The 12,416-nt window shown below is 48.3% G+C and overlaps 1 protein-coding gene across 2 annotated transcripts in view; it reads right to left on the bottom strand.

Annotated features, from left to right (window-relative positions):
- Positions 1-12,416, bottom strand: part of MYO7B (myosin VIIB) — a 422,737-nt gene that overhangs the window by 264,766 nt on the left and 145,555 nt on the right. For both annotated transcript variants that reach the window (XM_073625783.1, XM_073625782.1), the window contains one exon: positions 10,643-10,750. In XM_073625783.1, coding sequence (XP_073481884.1) covers positions 10,643-10,750 — 108 coding nt within the window. The remainder of the gene's footprint in view (positions 1-10,642; positions 10,751-12,416) is intronic.

Below are 12,416 nucleotides of genomic sequence, written 5' to 3'. Positions count from 1 at the left end.
TATGTTTAGGGTCATTGTCCTGCTGGAAGGTGAACCTCTGCCTCAGTCTCAAGTCTTTTGCAGACTCTAATGCCGCGTACACACGGTCGGACTTTCCGGCATACTTGGTCCGGCGGACCAGAGTGTGCCGGACAATCCGCCCGTGTGTGGGCGGCGGCGGACTTTTCCGGCGGACTTCTTCCCAAAAGCCCGCCGGACCTAGATTTCAAACATGTTTGAAATCTTTCCGTCGGACTCAGTTTCGGGCGGAAAGTCCGCTCGTGTGTGTGCTGGTCCGACGGAAAGCCCGCTCGTGTGTAGGCTGGTCCGACAGACCAAATACGACACGAGGGGATGGTATTGCATCTCGCGCTCGCTGCAATAGGAAAAACAAATCTTCCTATTGCGGCGAGCGCGGGGCATACCAGGCCCTTAGGTCTGGTATGGATTATAAAGGGGAACCCCGCTACGCCGAAAAAACGGCGTGGGGCCCCCCCTAAAATCCATACCAGACCCCGATCCGAGCACGCAGCCTGGCCGGTCAGGAAAGGGGGTGGGGACGAGCGAGCGCCCCCCCCCCCTCCTGAACCGTACCAGGCCGCATGCCCTCAACATGGGGGGGTGGGTGCTTTGGGGGAGGGGGGCGCCCTGCGCCCCCCCCCCCCAAAGCACCTTGTCCCCATGTTGATGAGGACAAGGGCCTCTTCCCGACAACCCTGGCCGTTGGTTGTCGGGGTCTGCGGGCGGGGGCTTATCGGAATCTGGGAGCCCCCTTTAATAAGGGGGCCCCCAGATCCCGGCCCCCCACCCTATGTAAATGAGTATGGGGTACATGGTACCCCTACCCATTTACCTAGGAAAAAAGTGTAAGTAATAAAACACACTACACAGGTTTTTAAAATATTTTATTAAACAGCTCCGGGGGGGGGGATCTTCCTCCGGCTTCGGGGGTCTTCTTCCGGCTTCGGGGGTCCCTCCGCTTCATCTTCTCCCGGCGTCCGGTTGGTTCTTCTCCGCTCTCCGGCCTCTTCTCCCGGTGTCGCAGGTCTTCGGCCGGCCCCTCCGCTCTCTTCATGTAGCTCTATTGCGAGCGGAGGTCCGGACTTCTGGGCTTCTTGGCTTCTTGGCTTCTTGGCTTGGCTTGGCTTCTCTTCTCTTCCCCCAGATGTTGACACGACGCTCTCTCCGGCTGGACTGGTTTCTGAGGGCTGCGTTGTGACTTATATAGGCGGAGACCCCGCCCCCATATGATGTCACAGTCCCTGGGCATGCTGGGACTGTGACGTTTTAGGGGGCGTGGTCGGGGGGCGTGGTCGACCACGCCCCCTAAAACGTCACAGTCCCAGCATGCCCAGGGACTGTGACATCATATGGGGGCGGGGTCTCCGCCTATATAAGTCACAACGCAGCCCTCAGAAACCAGTCCAGCCGGAGAGAGCGTCGTGTCAACATCTGGGGGAAGAGAAGAGAAGCCAAGCCAAGAAGCCAAGAAGCCAAGAAGCCCAGAAGTCCGGACTTCCGCTCGCAATAGAGCTACATGAAGAGAGCGGAGGGGCCGGCCGAAGACCTGCGACACCGGGAGAAGAGGCCGGAGAGCGGAGAAGAACCAACCGGACGCCGGGAGAAGATGAAGCGGAGGGACCCCCGAAGCCGGAAGAAGACCCCCGAAGCCGGAGGAAGATCCCCCCCCCCGGAGCTGTTTAATAAAATATTTTAAAAACCTGTGTAGTGTGTTTTATTACTTACACTTTTTTCCTAGGTAAATGGGTAGGGGTACCATGTACCCCATACTCATTTACATAGGGTGGGGGGCCGGGATCTGGGGGCCCCCTTATTAAAGGGGGCTCCCAGATTCCGATAAGCCCCCGCCCGCAGACCCCGACAACCAACGGCCAGGGTTGTCGGGAAGAGGCCCTTGTCCTCATCAACATGGGGACAAGGTGCTTTGGGGGGGGGGGGGCGCAGGGCGCCCCCCTCCCCCAAAGCACCCACCCCCCCATGTTGAGGGCATGCGGCCTGGTACGGTTCAGGAGGGGGGGGGGCGCTCGCTCGTCCCCACCCCCTTTCCTGACCGGCCAGGCTGCGTGCTCGGATCGGGGTCTGGTATGGATTTTAGGGGGGGCCCCACGCCGTTTTTTCGGCGTAGCGGGGTTCCCCTTTATAATCCATACCAGACCTAAGGGCCTGGTATGCCCCGCGACGGGGCTCGCAAGGTGTCAATCTAGCCGATAAAAGCGGCAAGATTGACATCCTTTTCTAGTCCCGTCGCACCTGAGTCACGTTCAAAATGAACGGACTTGTCCGTGTGTGGGCAAGTCCGTTCATTCTGAAAGTCCGCCGGAACTCCGGCGAAAGTCCGTCGGAAAGACGGGCGGACTTAGCCCGCCGGAAAATCCCGGCGTGTGTGGGCAAGTCCGTTCGTTTTAAAGTCCGGCGCACCTGGCGGACAAAGTCCGTCGGAAAGTGTGCCGGACCAAGTAGGATAGAAAGTCCGCTCGTGTGTACGCGGCATAAGAGGTTTTCTTCTAAGATTGCCCTGTATTTGGCTCCATCTATCTTCCCATCAACTCTGACACACTTCCCTGTCTCTGCTGAAGAAAAAAATCCCCACAACATGATGCTGCCACCACCATGTTTCCCTGTGAGGATGGTGTGTATAGGGTAATGTGTAGTGTTAGTTTTCCGTCACACATAGCGTTTTGCTTTTAGGCCAAAAAATTTAATTTTGGTCTCATCTGAAGAGAGCACCTTCTTCCACATGTTTGCTGTGTCCCCCGCATGGCTTCTCAAAACTGCAAATGGGAATTTCTTATGGCTTTCTTTGAACAATGGCTTTCTTCTTGCCACGTTTCCGTAAAGGCCAGATTTGTGGAGTGCATGGCTAATAATTGTCCTTTGGACAGATTCTCCCACCTGAGCTGTGGATCTCTGCAGCTCCTCCAGAGTTAGCATGGGCATCTTGGCTGCTTCTCTGATTAATGCTCTCCTTGCCCGGCCTGTCAGTTTAGGTGGATGGTTATGTCCAGGGCCGTCTTTAATATGGTTTGGACCCCGGGCAAACATTTTTTTTGGGCCCCCCCCCAATTCAATTTTGCTTTTCACCCCAACATCTCAAAAAACAGACACAAACATAGATTTATCTTTAAAAAACATTACAGCCTCGTCATATCACAGCGCCCATTACATTGCAGCCTCCTCATATCACAGCCCCCATTGCATTGCAGACCTTTCCACATTATAGTGCCCCTTTACACATCACAGCGCCCCCGTTACATTAGAGTCCCCTTCATGTCCAGGGCTGGACTGGGACAAAAATGTGGCCCTGGACTTCATCCAGACCGACCCAGGGCATAACACATCAGGGGACAGGACACAGAACATCATGACACAGCACATCAGGGCACAGCACATCAGGGCACAGCACATCAGGGCACAGGGTACAGCACATCAGGGTACAGAGCCCAGCACATCAGGGTAGAGGGTATAGCACATCAGGACACAGCACATCAGGGTACAGGGTATAGCACATCAGGTCACAGCACATCAGGGTACAGAGCCCAGCACATCAGGGTACAGGGTATAGCCCATCAGGGTACAGCACATCAGGGTACAGGGTATAGCCCATCAGGGTACAGCACATCAGGGCACATCAGGACACAGCACATCAGGGCACAGAGCCCAGCACATCAGGGCACAGCACATCAGGGCACAGGGTACAGCACATCAGGGTACAGAGCCCAGCACATCAGGGTACAGGGTATAGCACATCAGGACACAGCACATCAGGGTACAGTGTATAGCACATCAGGACACAGCACATCAGGGTACAGGGTATAGCACATCAGGACACAGCACATCAGGGTACAGTGTATAGCACATCAGGACACAGCACATCAGGGTACAGTGTATAGCACATCAGGACACAGCACATCAGGGTACAGGGTATAGCACATCAGGACACAGCACATCAGGGCACAGGGTATAGCACATCAGGACACAGCACATCAGGGCACAGCACATCAGGGCACATCAGGGCACAGCACATCAGGGCACAGCACATCAGGGCACAGCACATCAGGGCACATCAGGGCACAGCACATCAGGACACAGCACATCAGGGCACAGGTCACAGTACATCAGGGCACACGACATTGGGGCACAGCACATCAGGGCACGGGGCACAAAGCACATAAGGGCATGGGGCACATCAGGGTACATTGGGGCACAAAGCACATAAGGGCATGGGGCACATCAGGGTACATTGGGGCACATCAAAGCACATGGGGCACATCAGGGTACATTGGGGTACATCGCGGCGGACCTCACCGCAGAACAACTGGGAAACGATGCAAAAGGCAAATTAGGCGGCCGCTGGAACCGGCCCACTGAGCCATCGGCCCACCGGGAAACTCCCGGTAGTCCCGATGGCCAGTACATGCCTGTTCATGTCATAGTGCCCCTTTACACATCACAGCACCCCAATTACATTGCAGCCATTGTCACATCACACATTCACATGTATGTGTTTTGGCGGCCCGCATTTGCGCAGGCACAGCAGCCCATTCATTTGAATGGGTTGCCATGCCTGCGTTTCCTGCAGAAAAAAAAGTTGCATGCAGCATTTTAAAAATGCAGTGGCCTTGAAATTCATTCGGCTTTTGCACCATGCGACTTACCTGCAGTTCCTGCGCACACAAACGTACTGTGTCTTTAAAAGCGTGGCCTAAACATCTAAAAATGCAGCAAGTTTGCCAGAGCAGGAACTGCAGGTAAGTCACATGGAGCAAAAGTATAATGAACAGACAGTGCTGTATTTCATTGCTTGATGGGCATAGGTGTGTGCAGCCATATTAAATGCTGCATGCACCTTTTTTTTTTGCAGGAAACGCAGACATGGCAGTCCATTCAAATGATTGGGCACTGTGCCTGCACAAATGTGGGCCACCAAAACACATACATGTGAACCAGCTAGGCCCAAAATAAGCCCATCAAGCAGTTCACACTGAGGCGCTTTGCAGGCGCTATAGCGCTAAAAATAGTGCCTGCAAAGTGCCCTGAAACAGCGGCTCCATTCACTCCAGTGTGAAAGCCCCAAGGGCTTTCACACTGGAGCGGTGCGCTGGCAGGGCGTCAGAAAAAGTCCTGCCAGCAGCTTCTTTGGAGCGCATTAGGAGCGGCGAACTCACCGCTCCTAAAGCGCCCCTGCCCATTGAAATCAATGGACAGCGCCGCTGAACCGCCGGCAAAGCACCGCCGTAGCGGTGCTTTGCAGGCGCTTTTAACCCTTTTTCGGCTGCTAGCAGGGGTTTAAAGTGCCCCGCTAGAGGCCGAAAAGCGCAGCAAAAACGACGGTAAAGCACCACTAAAAACAGTGGCGTTTTACCACCAATGCCCGGGTGCTTTCAGTGTGAAAGCAGCCTAAATACAGTATGCCATGTTCCTGTAAATCATGCTGTGTGCTCTCCTCTGAGGCCTCACTCAGCCTGGACAGTGGACTACAGAATGGCTAAGTTTTTTTTAACTTTCTTTTATTACACAAGACATGGCATGGGGATAGGGGGAGCATGAGCCAGGGGAGGAGAATAGACCTTACCTGGTCGTGGAAAGCTCAGCTAAATTCTCCACACTGCTCCTTAGTTTTTTCACTTCACCAGGCACTCTCCACTCCGCGCTGCCCAGGGCCCTGTCTCACTCCTCTTCCGCTTCTCCGAGTCAGTGCTAACACAGCACTGTCTGCACTCATAGCAAGGGGCGGGGCCAGAGCGTCAGTGGAGCTCAAGGCCCCGCCCACAAACGGCCCGCTCCTCAAATGAAAAAAAAAAGGCACTGGCAGTATGGGCGCCGTGCGCGCCGCTGCGGCTGTCAACACATAATTCAGCGCCGATTTGCGGGCAGCGCGCAGAGGTAACGGGCAGCTCTGCTTTGGGCCCTAAGCAATGACAGGGCCCTGGGCAGCTGCCCCGTTTGCCCTGCGCTAAAGACGGCCCTGGTTATGTCTTGGTAGGTTTTCAGTTGTGCCATCCTCTTTCCATCTTCAGATGACGAATTGAATAGTGCTTCATGAGATGTTCAAAGCTTGGAATATTTTTTATAACCTAACCCTGCTTTAAACTTCTCCACAACTTTATCCTTGACCTGTCTGGTGTGTTCCTTGGTCTTCATGATGCTGTTTGTTCACTAAGGTTCTCTAACAATCCTTGGAGGGCTTCACAGAACAGATGTATTTATAATGACATTAAATTACACACAGGTGGACTCTATTTACTAATTAGGTGACTTCTGAAGGCAAATGGTTCCACTAGATTTTAGTTAGGGGTATCAGAGTAAAGTGGGCTGAATACAAAAGCATGCCGCACTTTTCAGATATTTGTAAATTTGAAAACCATTTATCATTTTTCTTCCACTTCACAATTATGTGTCACTTTGTGTTGGTCTATCACATAAAATAACAACAAAATACATTTAAGTTTTTAGTAACATGACCAAATGTGGAAAATTGCAAGGGGTATGAATACTTTTTCAAGGCACTGTATATGTGACATTTTGGGTAGGACAGACTATGAGAGTAGGGTTAAAAATGTATGCATGTAGTCGTATGTTTGTAAGCATCAATACCAATAAGATTGAATTATGATCTTTATTCAACAATAAACTTTGGATACAATTTATAATTTATATATTTATAATATAGTATTTCACAAAAGTGAATACACCCCTCACATTTTTGTAAAGATTTTGATATTTCTTTTCATGTGACAACACTGAAGAAATTACACTTAGCTACAATGTAAAGTAGTGAGTGTACAACTTGTATAACAGTGTCCATTTGCTGTCCCCTCAAAATAACTCAACACACAGCTATTAATGTCTAAACCGCTGGCAACAAAAGTGAGTACACTCCTAAGTGAAAATGTCCAAATTGGGCCCAATTAGTCATTTTACCTCCCCGATGTCATGTAACTCATCAGTGTTTCAAGGTCTTAGGTGTAAATGGGGAGCTGCATCAAACTGGTCTGCATGGCTGTCGTCCCAGAAAGAAGCCTCTTCTAAAGATGATGCCCAAGAAAGCCCGCAAACAGTTTGCTGAAGACAAGCAGACTAAGGCTGGCCATACATTATACAATTTTTTTCTACAGCTTTCCTTTAGATTTACCAAAACCATATAATAGGAGGTCACACCTAAACACTTTCAATGTTTTATGGAATCAGGCAGGCCCTCGCACTACACAGTTGAAGGTAAATCTAAAGGGAATTGAACAAGAAAATTGTATAATGTATTGCCAACTTAAGGACATGGATTACTGGAACCATGTCCTGTGGTCTGATGAGACCAAGATAAACTTATTTGGTTCAGATGGTGTCAAGCGTGTGTGGCGGGAACCATGTGAGGAGTACAAAGACAAGTGTGTCTTGCCTACAGTCAAGCATGGTGGTGGGAGGGTCATGGTCTGGGGCTGCATGAGTGCTGCCGACACTGGGGAGCTACAGTTCATTGAGGGAACCATGAATGTCAACATGTACTGTGACATACTGAAGCAAAGCATGATCCCCTCCCTTTGGAGACTGGGCAGTAGGGCAGTATTCCAATATGATAACGACCCCAAACGCACCTCCAAGACGACCACTGCCTTGCTAAAGAAGCTGAGGGTAAAGGTGATGGACTGGCCAAGCATAACTCCAGACCTAAACCCTATTGGAGCATCTGTGAGGCATCCTCAAATGAAAGGTCGAGGAGCGCAAGGTCTCTAACATCCACCAGCTCCGTGATGTCGTCATGGAAAGACAGAACATGTGATATTGGCTCATCTGTTGGTGAAAACGTCCCAATGAGGAAAGCTCAGCGTGCTGCTCCAGGGAAGTCAAGACCACGTTGTCACAAGGAAAGAGGCCGGCAGGGTCCGCGTGGTTGTGGGTATGATAGTGTGGATGGCAGCGTGGACAAAGGAGCGCGCATTCCCAGTGCGGGTGTTGCGCATGCTCTGAAAAGCGTTATGTTTCTAAGCCTTCATAACCCCCCGGGGACGTCACACGCCATCTCCGACGCTGCGCTTCACGCTGCCATTTACACGATCATACCCGGAACCACACGGACCCTGCCGGCCTCTTTCCTTGTGACATCGCGGTTTTGGTTTCCCTGGAGCAGCGCGCTGAACTTTCCTCATCGGGACGTTTTCACCAACAGATGAGCCAATGTCACGTCTCCCTTACTCCCACATATTGCTATCCTTGCCATGTTTAATAAATGCTACACTTATGCCCTGTACACACGATAGGATTTTCCAATGGAAAATGTGTGATAGGACCTTGTTGTCGGAAATTCCGACCGTGTGTAGGCTCCATCACACATTTTCCATCGGAATTTCCGACACACAAAGTTTGAGAGCTTGCTATAAAATTTTCCGACAACAAAATCCGTTGTCGGAAATTCCGATCGTGTGTACACAAATCCGACGCACAAAGTGCCACGCATGCTCAGAATAAATTAAGAGACGAAAGCTATTGGCTACTGCCCGTTTATAGTCCCGACGTACGTGTTTTACGTCACCGCGTTCAGAACGATCGGATTTTCCGACAACTTTGTGTGACCGTGTGTATGCAAAACAAGTTTGAGCCAACATCCGTTGGAAAAAATCCATGAATTTTGTTGTCGGAATGTCCGATCAATGTCCGACCGTGTGTACAGGGCATAAGAGGCGCTGTTCGTTCTGTCTTTTCATGCATCCACTAAAGAGCCCACTTGGCTCCTCAGAAAAGCTTTAGCCCTGAGTACACCAGCATTACAGACTTCGACCTGTGACCTATTCCTCTCCCAATTGGTCCTGCACTGACTTTCAATTGTATCTCATATGGACCCTGTTGGATATTACATTACCTTTTGCAGAACTTTACGATAAGTACTGTGACCTGTTTTTATAAAGCCCCTTTAGGGGTTCACCCTGAGCGCATCTTATATATGTTTATTTTTTATGTCGTCATGGAGGAGTGGAAGAGGACTCCAGTGGCAACCTGTGAAGCTCTGGTGAACTCCATGCCCAAGACGGTTAAGGCAGTGCTGGAAAATAATGGTGACCACACAAAATATTGACACTTTGGGCCCAATTTGGACATTTTCCCTCAATATAACACAACACACAGCCATTAATGTCTAAACCACTGGCAACAAAAGTGAGTAAACCCCTAAGTGAAAATGTCGAAATTGGGCCCAAAGTGTCAATATTTTGTGTGGCCACCATTTTTTTCCAGCACTGCCTTAACCCTTTTGTTCATGCAGTTCATGAGAGCAGGTTGCCACTGTAGTCCTCTTCCTCTCCTCACCTAGTTGCCGCTACACATACTTGACACCATCTGAACCAAATAAGTTTATCTCGATCTCACCAGACCACAGGACATGGTTCCAGTAATCCATGTCCTTAGTCTGCTTGTCTTCAGAAAACTGTTTGCAGGCTTTCTTGTGCATCATCTTTAGAAGAGGCTTCCTTTGGGGACAACAGCCATGTAGACCAATTTGATGCAGTGTGCGGTGTATGGTCTGAGCACTGACAGGCTGACCCCCCCACCCCTTCAACCTCTGCAGCAATGCTGGCAGCACTCATACGTCTATTTTCCAAAGACAACCTCTGGATATGACGCTGAGCTTGTGCACTCAACTTCTTTGGTCGTCCATGGTGAGGCCTGTTCTGAGTGGAACCTGTCCTGTTAAACCACTGTGCTGCAGCTCAGTTTCAGGGTCTTGGCAATCTTCTTATAGCCTAGGCCATCTTTATGTAGAGCAACAATTCTTTTTTTCAGATCCTCAGAGAGTTCTTTGCCATGAAGTGACATATTGAACTTGCAGTGACCAGTATGAGGGAGTGAGAGTGATAACACCAAATTTAACACACCTGTTCCCCATTCACACCTGAGGCCTTGTAACACTAACGAGTCACATGACACCGGGGAGGGAAAATGGCTAATTGGGTCCAATTTGGACATTTTCACTTAGGGGTGTACTCACTCTTGTTGCCAGTGGTTTAGACATTAATGGCTGTGTGTTGAGTTATTTTGAGGGGACAGCAAATTTACACTGTCATACAAGCTGTACACTCACTACTTTGTAGCAGTGTCATTTTTTTCAGTGTTGTCACATGAAAAGATATAATAAAAAATTTACAAAAATGTGAGGGGTGTACACACTTTTGTGAGATACTGTATGTAAAACTTTTATTTATATTTATCATCCTTGTAAAACTTGATGCAATTCAGACTTTGTTAGTTTATATTACTCGAACCTAGAGGTTTAATTATGTACAACTACCTGTGCAGGGCTGCTCATAGCTCAGTTCTCAAAGTTATTGTTATTGTGGAACTGCAGCCAATTTTCACATTTGTTTTTCATAGAGTTGGAAAGATTACATTTTTTTTAATGCTGTATATATTTCTGTTGGGAAATTTTGAAAAACTCTCCATTAGGGACAGAGACCACAAAAAGTGGAAACGGCTTGAAACGGATGTAATTATTTTACTGCTGTCTATGAGCACGCTAGAAACATTTTCCTTCATTTGTTGAGCAGGAGACAAATTGCCCCAGTACTTCAATCAAAACTAAAAATCAAGTTCCTCTTTCTTGGGGCACAAACTAACTATGGATAGACAGACAGATGGAGCGAATAGACAGAGCATTTACCTTGCCATCATCATCTTCAAGCATTGTCTCTCCATTGTGAGAATCTTTAACCACTGCACCGATGTGCACTTTGCTTTCAGAAGTAATTTTGAACCACACATGTTCTCCCTGTTTTCAGAATATAGGTAGATTTAACCTTTTTTTTGTATAACTCAAGTACTTTACACATCACTTACTACTCCAATATTTAGGTGAGTTTCACTATAGTAGGAGTAAACGTTAGGCACTAGTAGGCTTGATGTAATGTAATGTTAGGCTAGTAATGTGGTGTAGACTTGATGCTTTTGGACTATGCTTCAAATGGCATGCAGCAAACGTTTGTGTAAAAAGAGTGAAAGTAAAATACAAGTTATAAAGAAAAGTTCAGAAAAAAAACCTTATATAGGCATAATCAAATGTTTCTTTGCTTTTGTGCTTCGGTACTATGGCTTCAGGCTACGGTAGCCTGCTTCTGATGCAGATTTTTTAATTTTATGCAGTTTATTTATTTGTAAAGAATTTTTTAAAGCTTTGAGAAACAGAAAAAAACTGAAGAGGCTGTAACCATCCTTTAGTAAACAGCTATAAGTATACAATAAAATTAAATTCAGTGACAAACAAACTTGTCACTGTAATCATTAACAACTCATATAATTCCAAACCTGCAGCATGCCTTGCTTGATAAAATCTGATATCTACTTGTATGTAAGATGGAACCACATCCATAAAGCAAACAAATGAATGTATTTTTTAAATTGCTCTTGTATCCTGGATACAAAAGTGGAGTGACGTTTCTAAGGAATGTGTTTTGTTAATTCCAGACCATGTACAGTAAATGACAATCAAAGGACAACCTGTAATATCATGTGTGCAGTTGTAAATAGCTTGGGGTAATAAAAAACAATCCATCCATGGCCCTTACTCCCTGCATGCATGGTATGAATCTTTATTTGTAATCTTTTTTCTCAGGTAAATTTCATATTACTCAGAGGATAATACATTAAATAGCCAGTGTTTTGAAAACGATGTCTTTACTGACTTGAATTGTGGTTCTTCCAGTGAAGGTACCTTAGTATGCTATCATGGTATGGTGCACAAGTTTTAGCATTGCGGGTACTGTAGTTCTGTGTGGCAGTGAATGTATAGTACAACAGAATGTCCCTTCTTTAACCTCCTTAGTAGAGAAGGACCCAGCACTAAGTGAGGAGAGCCGTTCTCAGGCTTTTTCTATGTCACAAGCCACATGGCACATAGCCACTGTTCAAGAACACTTCTGTGTTCAAGAACTGTGTTCTTGAATGTGTTCAAGAACACATACAGTGCCAGGGCAGACAGTGGACTACAGTTATCTGGCACTGCAGACTTACCCTCTGCTTTCTTAGACCGTCTCCGCATTCCTCTAGTGCTGGGCTTAAAAGTACTTGGATCATCTTCCTGAGCCCAGCAGAGAGCAGTGTGGGGATTGTAATCTTTTGAACAGACATCCTGGATCTGCAGAACTATCCCTGGACTACACATCCCAGCATGCCATCTGTTTCAGAAAGAGAACTCTAGGAGAGGCTTCAAAAAGGGTCAGCAGACAAGGCCCAGGCTCTCTTGCTTCCCGGGTTCCATAAAGTAAACACCCCTCCACTGCTGTGCGAGAGGACTGCGGCCTACCACGTGGCAAAATGCGATCCCAGCTCTGACCCAGGCGGGTCCAACGCCGCTTGCTACACAGGGGTATCACCGCAATGTCGCTGTCACCAGCCAGATCAGACGTCTCATGGACCCCGCAGCCATCTCTGCCCGTTCT

Source organism: Aquarana catesbeiana, linkage group LG04 (genome assembly GCF_042186555.1).
Source record: "Aquarana catesbeiana isolate 2022-GZ linkage group LG04, ASM4218655v1, whole genome shotgun sequence".
Taxonomy (NCBI): Eukaryota; Metazoa; Chordata; class Amphibia; order Anura; family Ranidae; genus Aquarana; species Aquarana catesbeiana.
The sequence above is the reverse complement of the archived record's forward strand: the minus strand, read 5'-3'. Positions and strand labels throughout refer to the sequence as shown.